Raw genomic sequence first — 18399 nt, forward strand, 5'->3', positions numbered from 1 at the left:
CGCCTGTATGAGGCTGGAGGCACTGTTGTAGGTTTTTTAAAGACGATCCAAATAACACCAGTAGCTCAGCCTGCGCCACTGCGGACACGGGACATCTGCGGAGACGACAGCTACGGCCTGGGCAGCGGGGTGGCGAAGACAACCCCGCACCTTCAGCCCCATCTGAGCGGACCCACGATAGACATTGGCTGATAGATGTTTTTAGGCATCTACTGTTAAACCTCCGGGTGCCGACCCGGGCGCTGGGCTGGCCTCCCGCCACACCCGTTGAAGTCTTCACCTCACTTTACACCAGCAGGAGACACATCCATGTTATTCGCTTTCTCCCTGACCGGACTCCGGGAGCGCCGTCTACGCCGGGGCTCGGCGGCCTCTGAACCACCGCCTCCTGCCGCCCGGCTGGGCGCGGCCTCCCCACGGGCCGCCAGACTTCCCCAGCGGTGGCGCAGACGCCGGCAGCAGCGCAGCACCCCCAACGCCGCCATCTCGCTACCACCCCCTCAGCCCGGGCGGCGGGAGGCGGCCGCGGCGAGGCACCACCCCCGGACGGGCCCGGCCCGGCGCATGCTCCGCAGGCGGGTGCCGCCGCCGCTGCCGTGCCGGGACCGCCGCCCTGCCGCTGCCGTGAGCCCCCGGGCTTCGCTCTCGCACGTACCGGGCTGGGTGAGGCCGCGCCGCCCCCCCCCCCCCCAGCCCCGCGGGGCCGCGGCTGAGCAGCACGGCCGCCCTGCGTTCGCCTCACGCCCGCCCCGCCGCCCGGCGAGGCGCGACGGAAGCGGTGAGTGGGGCCGGAGGGGGCTACCGCGCCCCCCCGACCGGGCCGAGGGGAGCCGGGGCGGGTGGTACGGGCGGCGGACGCGTCCTCTGGTGTGAGGGAGACTCCCGAGATGGCCGACGGCGCCGGGCTGCGGAGGCGGCGCGGGGCTTTCCCCAGCGGCCGCGACGGCCCCTTCCCGGGCTCAGCGCGGCGGCCGGGCCCGGGGCCGGCGCCTGGGCTCGGTGTGCGGTGCCGCTGGGCTCTCCTCAGCCGCGAGGGGCCGGGCGGGCAGTGCCGGCCCGGGAAGGGGCTTACACAGCTACGTTACGGCAAGCGGCGGCTCCTGCGCGGCGGGGGCGGCCGGGCTGTGGTGATGGGGGAACCAGAATGAAACAGCTTCGGTTCTGCCCGCTGGTGGAAATGGGTGAAACGAAAAAAATACCCAGGTGCGCCTGAGCGAGCTCGGACCCACCGTGAGCTTACTGGAGTGCGCTGTTGTCTTTGCGAGTGGAACGGCTGCGGAGACGCTGCTGCCTTGCCCTCCTGTGCAGATTAAGGGCTTGGGAAAATTGACTGGGTCCAGCTGTCAGTCCGGCGTCTGCTTCTGTGTTCGGAATAGAGACGCTTTCTGGACATCTTTCAAATTCCATCTGTAGGTGCCCCTTCCCCTAAAGGTGGTGACGGCCACGGTGCAGGCAGGTCACCTGTTGGCTAGATATCTGTCACCCAAAAGGACAAGCAGGGATGTGGAGCAGTTGTCAAGTTGCGCCTACTTTCCACCTTCTCCAGACACCTAGAAATGTAATTCTGCTTTACGTGTGTGCGTGAAAATAATTGCTGTCTTGTTTGGATAATACTGTTGAGTTGGGATTTTCAAAATACGTGTAGAAAGCTCATACGTGAGGAGCACCGGGAAGCAAAAGCATGAAGCATGTCAATCCCACTGCTAACCATGTAGGTTGATGGCAGAAAGACAACATGGCAGTCGCTTGGTGTGGCAGGAGAGTCTGGACCTGGCTCTGTTTGAACAGACGTCGAGTCTGTGCTTGGGAGGAGGATGGGGTGGTGCTGGGGAAATATGTGGCTAATGGGGTGGCTGCTCTGATGGATTAGGGCCGTGGGGGTGTATTCTGAGGCAGAGAGACCTGGAGGGCAGATAAGTGCAGTGCAAGAAAGTTGGTTTTGGTTGGGGTTTGGGTTTTTTTTTTGGTGGTTGTATTTTGGGGGGGGAGAGACAGAAATAAATCAAAGTTGCTTCAGTGTTTCAACTTCACTCCAATTAGCCCAATTTAACTCTTGCTTGTAGAAGATTCTCTGCCATTTTTTTCTTGAGCAGCATGTATGTACGTTGGTACCATTTTATTCACGGCTACTGAAGCTCACTATTTAAGTTCAGTTTTGACCATATATGGGGAGTGGTAGGCATTTCCTCCTGGCACTTGTTTTTAAAACACACAGGAAGTTGCACCTTGATCTGGGTTTGTGCTAGGTGACACTGAGACAGGTGCTTTGAAATACAGAGCCAGTTAAGGACATGCTGCTCATGTCTGAGCAAACAACAGATCACATCAGGCTCTTGCTGTCATTTGCGATGTTAAAAGTTAGCGATAGCAGGCAGATTTTACAAGTGTTTTTGTCACTACGTTTTTAGTGATTCTGTTCTTAAATATCTTACTCATCTAAGTATCTGCAAGCCATTTGTCCCAAAGACCAGTGGAACAGAGAATAACTATGCTCGTACAGAGCAAAACTGCAAATGTTTGACCTTTGGAAAAGGTTAGGTGAAAAAGTTGTAAAAAACACGGGTGAGTGGGTTTAAATTTGCACAAGAATATAAACACAGAACCGGAGCAACTTGAAGTTTGTGAACTCCTGGAAGCCTCTGCACTGCAAAAATCTTTCAGAATTAATTTCAAAGTGGCCTTTTTTGAGAGGTAGATTCTGTAAATCTTGAACTGTTCAAGAACATGCTGTTTCTGTACATCCAAATTGACTTGTCTGTTAAATGAGTTTATTTTAAAAACAAACGGGAAGCAAGATCTGTAGAGAATATCTAATACAAAAGCTTTGGAAAGCAAATGTATACCAATTGCAAAAGCAAAAAGCTGGAGTGTACCAGAACAGTCATTGGACAGACTCAGTGGGTAAAATCAGCATACATTTAAACTAATTTTTTCTGTAGTCAAACCAAGTCTGCAATTTAAACTTACCTCAGTTCTTTTACCTTACCTCTTGGGGGCTAGAAGTAAGCCAGGGTTCTTGGTTGGAAGAATAAACGATACTAATTCAGTAAGTTTAGATGGACACTTCTGTAGTAGTTCAGTCTTGCAAATAAAAGACTGAATTCACAGAAACCAGCTTCCCTTTTTTCTGTAGAGGGGAAAAAAATCTGTTTTTGTAGGCAACATCCTGACAGTGATGTCTGCTCTTACGGGCAGGAAGATTTTACCTCTTTCCTACCACGTACCTCCCCATCCTCCCCCGATTTGGAGGTGAAACACTTTTTTCACCTGCAGAACTGCCAAGAAACTGCTTGGTACCTTGCTGCTGCCTGACGTGGTATGAGGAACAGAGGTTCAAAATACAGCACAAACCCAAATGGAGAACCCTTGAGTCTGTAGGCTGTGTTGGGCATGAATTGCACAAGAAAGAGCTGCTTTGTGTTTATATAAAGAGGAAGGTGTTTGAATTGTTTTGAGAGGTTAAAGCTTTTGCACACAAAGACAAACTGTTAAGACTGATTTGTATTTAGATGTGAAAAGGATTGTTATGACAACCTACGAACCAGAAAGCATGCTGAGAAGCTAGGTTATGTGAAGAAGACTGAGTTGCGTCTTGGTTCCTGATTCATCTTGTGTCCAGCAGCAACTAAAAGTGACAAAATGTTTTCTTCTGGATGATAAACTGCCAATAATCAATTTGTTCTTCTGTAGCCTGTACAACAGTTTACAATTTCTTAAAGATCAGACGTTGTTCCTGTAAACATACTCAGAATTGTTCTAGATCTCTAAAGCACTTAAAATGCAATTAGATATCAGGTATTGGTAATGTCAAACACTTGCCAAATTGATAGAAAATGGCTTTTACAGTTCAAGCACATGATTCAGTCAGTTAATACTCAGAGCCTGCCTTTTGTGAAGAAAGCTTCTTCATGGACTGATACTGCTCAGTTTTGCTAGTAGGGTGAGTCAAGTATGTTTTGAACCTTACCAACGACAGTGGAGTCTGAAAAGAACAGCATTTTTGGTGTTTGGCAGCTGAATTGTTACTTCCATCTATTGCTATAGTTTCTATGCAGTACATGGAGTGACAAATTACAGAGGATTATTCTGCTCACTCACCTGATGTCTTTAGCAGCACGTTAAGTACCCCATCCAGTATTTGTCTTCCCCATTTACTTAATCCTTCCAAAAAACTGAAACAATGCTAAAAAGTATTAGGTTGCTGGAAAAAGACGTTGATGATGGTTCTCTTGGGCAAATGGGTTGCATTTTCTCTTGGCTGAAATTGGAGGGGGGAAGCGAGGAAGTGTGATTTAGTGGTTTTAATGTCCTGGCCTGTTGAAAACAGGATTTTTAAGGAACAGGTCCTGATATTTTGCTTCATGCTGAAGGGCTTATAAAACTGCAGTTTTGCTAGGTAGAATAGTTCTAATTTTTTTCCCCAGAACCGGTTATATAAATGTAACATAAGTTACGTAACTGACAGAAAAACTGAACTACAGCAAACTGGGAGAGCAGCTTCTTGGAAAAGAATAGTCTGTACCACTTACATTGCATATCATTACCTTATACCATCCTCTGACACTGTATGAGTTGTTTGATAACAGTGACATGAACACGGTTCTCTTTAGCTGGCCCATAAACTTGTTCTGTTAGACTTACCACCCCCTGCCCCCCGCCCCCCGCAGGATGTGAAAGGTAAGACAGGAAATAAAGGAAAAGAACTTTGAAGTCGATGGAAAAGCAGAGGATGCATACATCATCCTGAACTGTGGAGCAAGATAGTGGTGAAAGCCTGGGAAAAATCAAATTGGAGTTTTTGTTTGAGGAGGAACCTACCTGCAGAGTTAAGATTCTGAACAAGTACAGTCAGAGTTACCAAAGGATAGGAAAATTGTTTGTATTAGAGTAACTGGCTTGGTGTTGCTGTTGATTCTGCTTTGTCAGTGGTTCTGATAGTAAACTAACGGTCTTCCAGAAATACCAAGTCACTATTCTGCTGTAGCTATGGAGCTCCCAAAGTAGCAGCAAGGGCTTGCTAGTAAAGAACAAGCCTTCACAAAGTGAGTGGCTTCAAGAAGCTCATCCATCATAAATGCGCGTATCTGGTGGCTTTGTTCTGAGAAGTATTTTGGACTTATGCTCCTTTGAAGCGGTCTGCTATATTAGCAAACCCTTGTTTACAAATTGAATAAATTCAGTATTTAATGCTATATCCTCTGACTTTTGAAGCATGTAGGATTTACTGTGAGTCAAGACTTTGGTTGTCTGTGCGTGTGTACTGGAGGAGGGGACAGGAAGGTTCACAAAGGTAAGAAGTCAGTCTGCAGGTGGATAAGCATATAATGTGGCATTCAATGGGTTTAGAAGCCTTGGGGTGTTTTAATCTCAGCTGTGTCACTGGCCAGTGCCTGACTTTGGCTAAACAACCTGTTTATTCCTTCAACATGTTTCTCCCCTGCTCCTGGAAATGCTGATTTCCCTCCCCAGTCCCCAAAGGCTTAATTCCCTTTGAACACAAAATCTAAGTGACAAGTGCATTAATACTGCCAGGAGAAAACTCCTAAAGGAAAATTTGTATGTTCCTCACACTGCAGTATGCAATGTCTCTTTGCAGGGAGATTGGCATTTGCAGAAAACCTCTGTTTGCAGAGTGGATCTGGGAGGGGTTCTGGCTTGTTGAGGCACCAATACATGAATTTAGTGCAAGTTTTTAGAAATTTTAGAGACCAAGTGCTGTTTAAACTGCTCCTTAAGTGTTTTGTTTCCTGTCATTTCCATCTATTTGAAGACTGAGTGGAGTCTAGATTGCCCATCAGGTGGCCCAGTTGGAATTTAGCAATGTATTGAAATATTTAATTTTATTAGTGGTACTCTTAATAATTACCCTTCAATCTGGGACCTATTCTGTCAAAAGAACTTTGTTGGTCTTCCACTTAAAATCTTTTAAATTACTTGATTTTACTGGCTGGAAGTTGAGATTGAAGCAATATTGACTCATGCTATTTTGAACAGGAAAAAAATTATTGTTCAACCTAGGAGGTTTGTACCTAGATCTACTGTGAGAGCTACTGTGCCCAGGGCTGTGCTGGAGACAGCACTCTGGAAAAAACCCTTATACCTTTCATGTCAGGAGGAAGGACAGATCTAAGCCTTCTACTTTTGTAGGTAAGGAAAATGAATCAGACCATGCTAGATCTGTGACTTGGGCAGGGGAGCACGGGAAGAGAGGGAATACTTGCAAGACATTTGTTTGTATGTGGACTCAGTTTTTCAGGAAATTAATTTGGCAGAACTAACTTTTATACTAATTTTGAGATACTAGCAGCTCAAAGAGATACATTAAACAAATGAAACCTTAAAAGCCTTGGCACTTGTACAGGCTAAGTAACTTCCTGTTGCTTGCCATCCATAAATACCTGCCTCTGCACTCCTCTGGATTTTACCAGAGTATAATAACAAATTCAAAGCAGGTTTTTTGTTGTGGTGGTGGTGTTTTTTTTAAATAAACCTGTATAAGTTTGTAGGGCATTAGGTGGTTAAGGGTGGGGGGAGTATAAAAGGTACCACCTAGCTTAGCTGTTGCATTAGGCTCAGTCTTTTATATTTAGATCTGCTATTTTTCATGGTTTGGATTTTTTTTATCCGTAGGATGTCAAGCTCTCACGTCATAACTCAAGCTGGTAGCCTTCTGCATGGAAAGAAAATGTGGCCACCCTCAGTTCTGAGGTTTTTGATCAAGAACAACTATAAGCTGGAATTCGCAGTTCACTTTATTTGATCTTCTTGTACACTCAGTGTCTTTCGTGTTTACTGAAGATGCACAAGAAATAACCTTTCACTTCCTGAATACTTTGGTATTTCACTTTTCCTCAAAGTATGGCAAAACAGATGCTAATAATCTTGAAATTGCCAGAGCCCATCTATTTAGAGAGTTTAAAAGTTCAAGAGGAACCAGACAGTTAAATCAGCGAGCCTGACCTGTATGCATCAGCCTCTGTTGTCACCCTTTACAGCTCTGTAACCTGTGCTGGATAATTCTGTTCTGCAGGAGTTATCCTCTCTGAAAACAAAAGATTACAAACTCACTGTCTGCCTTTTTGTTATTTTTTCCTGCTATTGATTTGTGTTGCATTTGTATTAAACTGTATTTTTTTTCCTTATTTGAATCTTCTACCCTTCTTTTTCTTAAGACTTAAGCTGAAGGAAGAGAAAGGTGTATTTGACTTCATTATTGAAATAACAGCTGCAATTCCAAAACCTAACACTTGCTGCCTTCCACGGCTTCTAATAGTAAAGTCTATTTGAGTGGTCTACAGGCCATAATGGACACCATGTTCTTCTGAAATGGTGTTACAACCTTGTGACTTTTCTAACTATTTTTCTATTAGAAACATCAGTGCCTGGCTTACGTAGAGAATGGCTTAAATGTATTTTATTTGACTGTTACGTGTTGATTTTTAGAAAGTCTTTTAGTAACTCTGTCCCCTGAAGGCAGGGAATAGTCAAACTTCATCCAGATACTGGAAAATGCTGATATAGTCAGAGACAAGGAGCCTGTCCGACCTCCATTTTTCTGAAGGGTCATAGCTGTTCATTGCCAAGAAAAATTCTACATGTGTTCATGCTCCTGTATCACTGCCCTCATGAAGGGAACATAGAGGTTGTGTTTATTGATGATATAGAACAAGCCCCCATAGCCCAGTGAATGTGTTGTATGTAGATCCAAGTCACTAGCACGAGCATTGCTAACTAGGATTCTCACCCAAAAGCCTTTGTCTTACCACCAGCATCACCCGGAAGAAATCAGCTTGTGGTTTTTTGTACCAGCACTTAATAGTAGTATTTCATGGCCATGAACACCTTCATTATAAGTTTGGAATTGGTTAATACAGGAGAGCACGGGTTTGATTTCACTGTTGAAGCCACAGGTGGTAAGTGAAAGGATGTATAGGGATAGCTGACTTAGAGCTTCATTTTTACAAAAGAACAACAGCTATCTTCTACCAAGTTAAAAAAAAAAAGTCCTGTGGGTTTTACAGTCCTTTCAGCTTCCTGTACACGTGACTAACAGGACGTCCAAGTTACATCTATACAACCAAGACTCCTCAGCAAACATAGGGCTCACTTTGCTTAAAAAAGGCATCTCTCAAATCCGGAGTACTTAGTATATGCCAGCAGAGCCTTAAACAACTAAAACTTAAGAGGCTGGTCATGTTAGTTTGGCTGTGTATAGATTAACTGTTTGCCCTTCATTGGTATTGACTGAAAGTTTACCTTGCAATAGAAGTGTGTGGTATCTCCAGGTTTAATCACACTGTGCTCTTACAAGTTTGCTGTCAAATTAAGTGAAAAATGAGCCCGCTTTTTTCTTAGCTTATGGTGTGTGTGTGGAGGGAGGAGGTGAGCAGTGCTGCTGCGATATCCGTGAGGCCATGGTTTCAAGTTGCAGATCACAACAGACTATCTTAAGGCACTCCTGTTGTGGCATGTCACCCCTTCGTTTGAGCAACTGGCGTGCTCTGATGGATACGTGTTCCAGCTCAGAAGATTTCTCATCAGCTCCCTCCCCTGCCTTCCGCATGGATATGCAGACTGGGACACTGCTGTGAAAATCCTGCCTAAGAAACGCCAGTATGCTTTTGAGTGGAAGCGGTTTACCTTCTTCATGTAGCCCATTGTACACAAAATATTCTTCTCTAGAGCTGACTTGCACCACGGCATGTACCTATTGACGTGCTTTGTGCATCACTTAAAATGCAGAGAAACATTTATATAGAGCCACCCTTTTGCTCTGTATATTTGAAGAATTTATTTTATGTGACAACGGCAGGACCTGCAAACCTATAAATGTATAGTAGGACTCTGCCTCTTTAGGGAGAGATATCTGGATCATGCATTACCTTCAACTCGGCTATGCTGGCACAACCTCATTGCGTGCCTTGAGATTGTTTCATGCTTTCTCTGATGAACAAAGTCCTGAGGACTTTTTCAAGCCATTATATCTTCATTACTTAACTGCTTGATGAAGTTTAATTAGCAGTTAATGTAAACTGCTATGCTTGTTTGTGTACATATATGCTGCTAACTCCTGTTAGTCTTTAGAATTCCATGCAGGTTCAGTTTTGCACAGACAAATCAGTTCATTTCAGTGAAGTTGAGTGATTACATAATGAACTTGATTTATCCCAAGCGTTGTGGCGAGTTCAGCCTTTAAAATACAGCTGAGATGCAAAATGCTGACTCTTCATGATAATTTTGCTGAAGCTGGCAAAGGCTTTTGTTAGAACTGCAACTTTTTTGCATGGCTTCAGCTGGAAATTTCAGCTCACATTTTAAAAAACAATTTAATCAGTGCTAGTTGTGCATTCGAGGCAAAGACAGCTTGCACATAGGCGCACCACGACTTGATATGTACCAACCCCAGGTGTTTACTGCTCCCTTTCTGTTGGAAGGTACTGCCCCCTTCCCCGCAGCTGAATCATGTATGCTTCCTTTTTTTGCCAGCAGATACTGGTAACCACCAGTAAAATAGTAACATCTTCGTCAGGCTCTGCTGCCTGAACAAAGCATGTACATCTGCTCACAGCCAGAGTAATTTCAGAAATATTTTAGGGTATGTCCTCATAACTGAATTATACTTTACAAGAAAATCCTCTTTCCTAGGCACAGTTTAGAAGTTTTCAAAAGTAGTGGAGATCAGCAGCTTTCCCAGACTATTTCAAGGTGTTTGTTTTTCAAATCCTGTTGTCACTCAGTTTAAGAGACAGGGAAAGTTGGGAGTTAATTAGCAGGCAAGATTGACATAATGATCCTAATCTTGTAAACAAATACGCACTTATGGTCCTGCAAAGCTATTCCTCTGGTTTTAGTGGGGCATCTCGTGGTGTGTACTCATAGAGAGGGCACAGCCTACAAACACATAATGTACAATTTGCTGAGCCCCAACTAAAGGCTTAAGAAGCAGCTTAATGTGTTATATCTTTATATTAATAGAGATTAATTTTTCAGGACTCCAGAATCAAACTCTTCTTAAGGGTAGGTAATATGGCATAGTTCTGTAGAGCAGCAAGCAGTGTACTCCTTGAACATCCCCGTATAAAATATGCTAAAATGGGGTAATGCCCTTCCCCCCATCTGTCTCAGTCTCATCCATAATTAGGGATGAGCTATAAAATGTCTTTTAAAGGGGTAGGTACCTTATTGGGAATTTGACCCAAGAAGTCAAATAATGTGCAGAAGCCTAGTGTGATGGGTGTTTTTCAGTAGTAAGCATCCTGCAATAAACTGATGACTTAGAAATGCTATTGTAGAGTTCTGTCTTGACTTTTGCATCCTGAGTCCCACATCAAATTTTCTTAGTTTACAGCTGAGGAGTATCTTCCTGGTTTGAGTTGCATTTGATCTTGTTAATTTCCAGAAGCTGTGACCTTAAAAAATTAACTAGTGTATTTTTTCATGTGTGAGCATGAGTAATGTAAAGGTGGTGGTGGGAGGAGGGGCTCAGTTGATTAATTTTGCAGTAATTCTGCGCTCTTTTTCATATTATGATTTCATAGCTGTGGTCTCCAAAGTCGAAAGCACTGGGTTTAAGCAAAAAAAAAATCATAATTTGATCCTGATTTGTTTTATAAGGCAAAATGTCATCTTATGCTTAAGAAAACAAATAACACTTTTAATTTGTATACCAAACAGTTCTTCCATGATTCAGAGGCTGGAGCATCTTTCATGTAACACTTTAGTACTGTGAGGGAGGTCAAACACTGGACCAGGCTGCCCAAAGGTGCTGTGGAGTCTCTATTTGTGGAGAGAGTAACAACCCAACTGGGGACATCCTGGGCAGCCTGCTCTAGTTGCCCCTGCCTGGAGCAGGGCTTGGAGCAGGCAGTCTCAAGAGGTCCCTTCTCAACTTAGCTATTCTGTGACATGGAAGTTGTGGTTTAATAAAATTAACACCTTGATATGTCCATTTTAATTCTATAGTTGGATTTATTGCCAGATCAAATTTGTGTTTTAGTCCTCTAAAAAAAAAGTAAATTATAATAACTAGTAAGGAATGGCTCGTTATTGGAATATCTGGTATGCTTATTCTGTGTCCCTTGCCACATCTGTTTGCTCTCTTGTTACAGTAAACAGAAAAGAATCTACAGGATTTTAAAATGGTGGTTTTGGCTTCTGTAATTCTCAATTAAGCTTTCATCATTCCTGGCTAAAATAATAGGGTGGCTCTTTCAGAGTTTTTGTCAGAAGTATTTTTCAGGAGTCTAGGTTAAGTATGAGATGATAACTAGGGAAAACAAAGTTCAAAGCAGCCTGAATGTAGTCCTTTGCCCTGATTTCAGTGACTTCTGGTCACAGTCCATTAGCTCTCAGAATTTCTTGAGGAGCAAAAAAAGTGGTCTAGTATTTCTGACATTTAAAACAAGTCAAGTCTTCTAATATCATCAAAGAAAAAAACGTAGAGTAGTTTTTCTGAATCTCTCTTGAATCTCTAAGTGTACTTTGGCTTACTTGTTATGAATGGTAAGGAAATAATAGCACGCGATTTCTCTCTCTTTGCAGATGTTAGGAATTGAATGCTGCTCACAGTGATTATTCCATACCATTTGTGTTATGTTCAGGTCCCATGCTATTAGCCTTCCCCCCCTTCCCATCCTTTGCTGTAATACACAGATATCATTCTGTTAGTCTATGGACCACCCCCATAAAATGTCTATAAAATGCCCACAACTGTCCACAAAATGTCAGTTGAGTTTATTTAGTCCATGACTTTGGGCCCCCTCTGTTATGGTGGTCACTCAGGACAGGAGAGGTTGTGTGGAGTTACTGGGCGCTGAAGCCAGCGCAGGTCAGGTCACTGCTGTACTCGCACTGCTTCTTGTAAGGCTTGTCCTCCATTGGTTTGGGTGGTTCCTGCTGTAGTAATTCCTGTAACATGCAACTCAAATCCCAGTTTACAACAGTTTAAAGGTATTTCCATTACAATCTCCACCCCTGGTTCCTTTGCGCCAGACCATTGGGTTTAACATTGCAATGAACTCCCCTTGCCCCTGCTCTAGCTTGGATTTATCCACAGACTGCACTCCCTTAGGGGAGTACCTGCTTCAAGTGGAGCCTTATCTAGGAGCCACCGTCTCTCCAGGGTTATGTCTGCAGTAGCATAGACTTCTCCACAGCTACAGTTGCTTTGAGGCGCACCTGTTCCAGCGTGGCCTTCTCCATGGGCCACAATGCTTCCAGCAATAGACCTGCTCCAGCGTGGTCTTACCTACACCCTCAGTCCCTTCAGAAGGGAACCTGCTCCAACATGGCCTTGCCCATGGCTGCAGTGCCTCCAGGGTTGACCTGCTCTGTTGTGGGTTTGTCCATGGCCACATGCTTTGAGGTGCTCCAGCATGACCTCATGCACAGCCTCTGATGCCTCAAGGTGTACCTGCTACAGCATGGACTCATCCTTGGGCCACAATCCTTTCAGATGTATACCTGCTGCGGCACAGGCATGTAACTATGGCCACAGATGCTTTGGGGTGTCCTGCTCCCACATGGACTTATCCATACAGGTCCCTTCAGCTTGAGTTCACAGCCTGTCCAGTACGGTGGCACCGAAGCAGCAGTGGTAGACTGGCCATCTGCCAGCCCAGGTGCATCACCATTGCTGCTATCAAAATATCCCCAGGCACAGCAGAGTAAGGTGATAATCAGTACTGCACTACAGCAAACAGTGAAAGCAGAAAGCCACTAAAGAGCACTAGACTCTAATATACAGTGAGGCAAGCAAGCACATAAGCCTGCCGATTAATAAACAGCAATAACAGCTATAAAGTCAATCTAGCACATTCCAGTAAAATCTGTTGTTCTGTCAAACCCTTTGAGCCCCACATTGGGTGCCCAAAAGGACTATGGGGCAGCTAAGCCCCACACAGCTGCTCTCTCACTCTCCCCCTGCTGGGATGGGGGAGAGAGCCAGAAAGGTAAATGTGAGGAAACTAGTGGGTTGAGATAAAGACAGTTTAATAGGTAAAGCAAAAGCCGTGCACACAAGCAAAGCAAAACAAGGAATACAGTCACTACTGCCCATGGGCAGGCAGGTGTTCAGCCATCTCCAGGAAAGCAGGGCTCTGTCACACGTAGTGGTTACTTGGGAAGACAAACACCATAACTCTGAGTGTCCCTGCCTTCCTCCTTTTCCCTGCAGCTTTATATGCTGAGCATGACATCCCATGGTATGGAATATCCCTTTGGTCAGTTGGGGTCAGTTGTCCCGGCTGTGTCCCCTCCCAGCTCCTTGTGCACCACCAGCCTGCTTGCTCGTGGGCTGGGGTGAGAGGCGGAAAAGGCCTTGACTCTGTGTAAGCCCTGCTCAGCAGTAACTAAAACATCAGTGTGTTACCAACATTATTCTCAGCACAAATCCAAAACATAGTCCCATACTAACTACTCTGAAGAAAATTAACTCTATCCCAGCCAAAACCAGCACAGAAGCCAATGGATGCTGAGTGTCAGCTTTCCAGTGGCTTTGTAACAAAACTGAAAATTAGAAGTTTGAGGTTCTCATAAATGTAGGTGGTGTGCATTTAAAAAAAAAATTAAATTGTGCGTGAATCCTTTTGACAAGCATTATCGAGAACCTCTTTTTCTGCTCAGGAGCCTGTGGTTTGAGAGGAGTGGAGTGGCGTGGACTGGAATGGGCATGGTGTGAACAGCCTCGTTCCATGTGGGTGAAGGTCCTGCCAGAGCAGAAACTATTAAATATATCTCCAAAGATGATCTCCCATCCTGAGTGCCAACATAAGATGCATTTTAGAGTGGAAAGGAGAGATTGTGGGGAGCACCAAAATCCCCATTTTATGCCTCAGAAGCCTGTGAGGTTGGGGTACTGCTGTCACATTATCAGCTGGGTTTGAGCATGATCTGTATAATCCTTGGGACAGTTGAGAAACGGTGCCAACAGCATCCAGCACAGTGTTCAGGGAGATACAAAGGTGATGTTCACTGGTTGGGTGGTTGTGTGTTGTGTTGTTACTCATTGTGATGCACAGACATGGAAGTGACAAGTTCTGCACTGCTGACCTGTTGGATGTCTATAAACCAACAGTGCACTGGGTCTTTTTAGTTTATTTCCCCTTAAGAATGAGGGAAATAATTTTTTTTTTATTTGCATAGAAAGACTGTGTCAAGAATGGTAAAGAGAAATGCAGTAGACTCTTTTTAACTGCAGGTAACCTTGCAAATTGAAGACAGCCACTGCATATGCACAGAAGCCACATAAAAAGAAATGTTGGCTTTATAATTTCTGGTTAAATACAATCTATGTGCATTTAGCCATCTGAGAAAATGAACTGATTTTACTTTGCAATATGTAAGTAAACACCGAGGCAGAAATGCAGCTGGCTTACAGCCAGATTTCTGGGTTGTAAGGCGCAGGGAAAGATTTTGGTTAGTTGTTTAAAAAAGGGTATTTCCTCTCTGTGAAGTTCATATGATAATTCTCAGATTGCTTAAGAAAACTGCTGGTGGGGTGATACATCCAAATTATTAAGGAATTACAGGTAATTTTTTATTAAAAAAATTTGTAGAGGTCACTTGTAACTAATTTATGTGAGTTTCTCTGAAGTCTCTAGTTAACCTTTCAATACAGAGGTCTGCTTAATGTAACTACTATTTGTTTACTGTTTACTAAAATACTCTTTGTCTTTAACATAAAACTTTCTGGATTTCAGAACAGTGTGTTAGGTTACAAATCAATGGATTTTTTGACTGGTCTTTAAGTAAATTCTGAAACTAGTCAAGCATCATGATTCTTTTAATGTGTTGATGCATTTTAAGTTGGGTCAGTTCTTCATGGGATAACAGCATTTTGGCAATTCCAGTGACTGAGGGCAGTGGTTTGGAGTGAAGCTTCCCATCTCCCTAAAATCCATGGGGCTTCTGTAAATGATGAGGAATGCCTGATGTGGTATCACTAGTTTTTGCAGAGGCTGAACAGTTTAATACTAGGGATATTTATTTGTCTGTTAGGATAGACCAACGACATAATGAAATTTGAAAGAGGTTTTGTTGTTAAGATTCCTGCATGTCAACTGGCAATTAAATTTCTAAGTTGCTTTTAAGGACAGAAAAAAGGAAGTACTTCTATGGTTTAGAGTATTTAGAGCTAAGGCTTAAGTAGCCATCTTAGACTGCTGAGCTAACAGGCTGCATGCTTGACAGTTAGTGTATACACAGTGCACCTTCTGGTTTTATTTTTCATTATTTTCTACAGAAATGCATGTGCTTTAACAGACAGATTTGCTCTCCCTAGCTTTTTTCCGTGAACTATTGTTTGTAGGAAGTATTGCCCACTACAATTAAGTATTTATTGCCCAGGATAGCGGCACTGTGGTATTTGCAAATTGTCTGGCTGCAGATCTGGAGCAAAGCATGAAATGCCCAACTGTTTTTTAAAAGTTCTTTTTCTCCATAGTTTTTAGTTTTGAAATCCAGGCATTGTAACTGTAATTGTAAAACATCCAATTTCATCACAGTTTATAGACAGGGGAGAGGTGTGGTTTAAAGTTCCTTGGACTTGCCTCTCTCCCCTTCTTTTTTTACTCAGCCTTTCCTAATTTCTTGGCGGCAGGGTTTCACAGAAGGACCCCTCTGGTAGCCCTGCGTTTTCAGCTGTATTCACTCTTCAGTGTTTTCTCATTCATAGAAGTATGAAAAGGAGTACACAGTGAAGCTACTCTCTCTGTTTATTTGAAATTAGAACTTAGTCTTTGCAGCAAATAATTAATTTTAAGTTTACCCTCCCCCCTCCAAATTCAGAAGATTTTGTGTCTCATGGTCTCTTAGATGCAAAATATATTGGTAGTTCTGGTATCAAGTTCAAAAAGGGAAATGTGAAACCCCAATTCTACAGCAGAGTTCCTGTTTTTCTGACTTGACAGTTTGAGCTTGGACTTTATTACTGCTAGTCTTTGTTAGTTTTGGAAGCAGGCAAATGCTGTTTGATAGTTAAGCAAATGGGTCAGTCTGGGCATAATGTTTATCTATCTTCTCTTTCTTCTAAGTTATGCTGAAAATATGCCCCAACTAGTCATGCTATGCTTTTCCTGGCAAAGAGGAGCAGAAAGTGATAATTTTAAGGCTGGCACAACATAATGTAGAGAAAAAGTTACTATGAATAATTCATGCATAAGGTATCTAATAAAGTTGTGCAAATATAGCACTCAAGAACTTGGGACTTCCCTAAAATATCAAATATTTTTCTTAAAGATTTCAGGTGAGTGATTCTCCTCCTGCATTTTCTTTTCCCTTGATGTCAAAAAAAAGTCAGTCCCTGTAAGAAGCATTTTGTTGTTATTTTGTCAGTGAGAAGTGAAGATGTAATAAAAACGTAACTTGTGATGGATATATATGCTGATTAACTATATCATGTTGCTTTTGCTACCACTGGCTTCTCTCTCTTCTTCCCTTTGTTGTATTTTTATGATCCCTTTTAAGTCATGAGTGTCAAAATTAAGTTATTTGGGTTAGGGGATATAACTGCAAATCTCGCAAAGACTTTGGTATATATTATTTTTAAGCGCATAAATAGTCCTGGAGGACTACTTATGTATATAGAATATATAGGATCACATGTTGCCACCTATAGTGTATATGTAGTATTAAACAACTGTAATTGATATCTGATTAGCTTGATTAGTCCTGATTAAATTCTACATCTGTTATGAAGGTTTTGTAATGGCTTTTCAGTTCTCCTCTGATGTTTTAATAGTAAATGTACAGTTGAAGTATAAAAGTTATGAACTTAACTATGTGGAAATTCCTTATATATGACCACTAGTTCCTGTAAACTCCAGTAAATAAGACCATGACTTGCTTTAGAAGGGTTTTTCTCTGATTTTTTTGGTGTTTTGAACAAAAAACAGCAGAAATACTGCATTCAGAATGCTTGTCGACAAAACTTGAGGATTTCTAGGAGGATGATCTTATTAGAGAGCGAGTCAGTAACTCAGCGTGGCTGCAGCTAGGAGGGAGAGAGGGTAAGAAAGTATTTTTTGAAGGGAGATGCCTGGTAATTGCCTGTTGAACTTTTTGAGAGTGATCTAAGCATGACAACTCCGTAATTTCTAGTCCTTTCTAATGTTGGCTTTCAGTCCTTTTTCAGTGAATCCTGGGAATCATTTACTTAGAAATCAGCACTGAAGGTTGAAAGTGTGTGTAGAAAATTCTGATGCCCCTTTAGTGGTGAGTATTGACAAACGACGCCTCTGTCCTCGAGGTCCCCACATCAGCAGTGGTGTGTCCAGTATGTAAAGTAAGAGATGTTAAAGCCAGCACTGGGAAAGTAGATAGGGCAGGAGGTACTTGGGGTGACTCATTTGAGTCAGTGCTAAAAGTGATTGAACAACAATGTCCCTGCTTAGCTATTTTTAATATTTGCTTACTCACATTTACTGTACTAAGCTCTTTACGGGAAAGGTAGTTAAAAGGCTCTAGTAAGGTCTTAAAGCCACTTTTCATGGCAACAACGTATTATATTGGAGTGATGTCTTCAGACCTATCTTCTGAGGTTTTTAGGTCTCGGTATAATTCTTGTTCTGCTTGATGCTTCCATAAGCACTGCAGTCCAGTATTCACAGCATTGCACCTAGATCTACACAGATAAATTGGCATTGAGGCCGGACCTTACAACCAGATCAGTAGTGGTGCAGCTAGAGTGGTGAGGAGGGGTGGTGATGGGTAGCTTGGTAGTGCCGAGAAGTGCTTTTCTACCTCACCAGATGGAAGTCTGTTTCATAAGGGACATGATTTAATATATTAAAAAAATATTCCTAGGTTTTAGCCACAATGACTATATAAGTCACAGCTTCCCTGTTGTAAAATCCTGCTTGCAATTTACATAATCCTTAGAGTGCTTCCCAGGACAGCAGCATATTCAGCTTGTGGAGCTGTGATGACCAGTAACGTGCAGTCCTGACTCCCTTCTTTACGGATACGGATAGTCTCCTCTTTACAGATGCTGACAGCAGTATTTGCAGGAAGTAGTAGTTTAGGAGGTTGCTTGGGGTGCACATATGTGTCATGGAGTTCAGTGGTGGCTTCCTGTTTACTGCTGCTGAGTGAGGATTTGGGCTGGGGCCAGAGAAGGTGCAAGAATGCGTCTTGTGGATTCGCTGTTACACAGGTCTGCCCCTGCCTCTCCCCCACCCACCCCTCCCCATTTGGCAAGGTGTTGTAGCAACGACTGTAGCCATGGGTTGGGGTGTTTGCTGCAGAGCCCTGGTGGAACTGATACGCTTGATGGAAGTTGCTTTCTTTAATTGCTGCTGAAAGAAATTCCTGGTGCACAGCAAAGTTCCTTGAGCTTCATGATGGCACTGGAGCTGGGGAGGAGGGAGGTTGGGTCACGATTCCTCAGATCAGAGACTCTTT

At 43.3% G+C, this 18399-nt stretch overlaps 1 protein-coding gene across 8 annotated transcripts in view; it reads left to right on the plus strand.

The window, feature by feature from the left end:
• Positions 1-294: 294 nt before the first annotated feature.
• JAK1 (Janus kinase 1) overlaps positions 295-18399 on the plus strand; it is a 66411-nt gene continuing 48306 nt past the window's right edge. For 4 of the 8 annotated variants that reach the window (XM_075097350.1, XM_075097351.1, XM_075097352.1 and 1 more), the window contains exon 1: positions 295-778. In XM_075097350.1, the coding sequence (XP_074953451.1) occupies positions 310-778 (469 nt within the window). In that variant the 5' untranslated portion in view covers positions 295-309. The remainder of the gene's footprint in view (positions 779-18399) is intronic. The other 4 variants (XM_075097354.1, XM_075097355.1, XM_075097357.1 and 1 more) reach the window with 2 other exon arrangements.

Source organism: Phalacrocorax aristotelis, chromosome 6 (assembly GCF_949628215.1).
Source record: "Phalacrocorax aristotelis chromosome 6, bGulAri2.1, whole genome shotgun sequence".
NCBI lineage: Eukaryota > Metazoa > Chordata > Aves > Suliformes > Phalacrocoracidae > Phalacrocorax > Phalacrocorax aristotelis.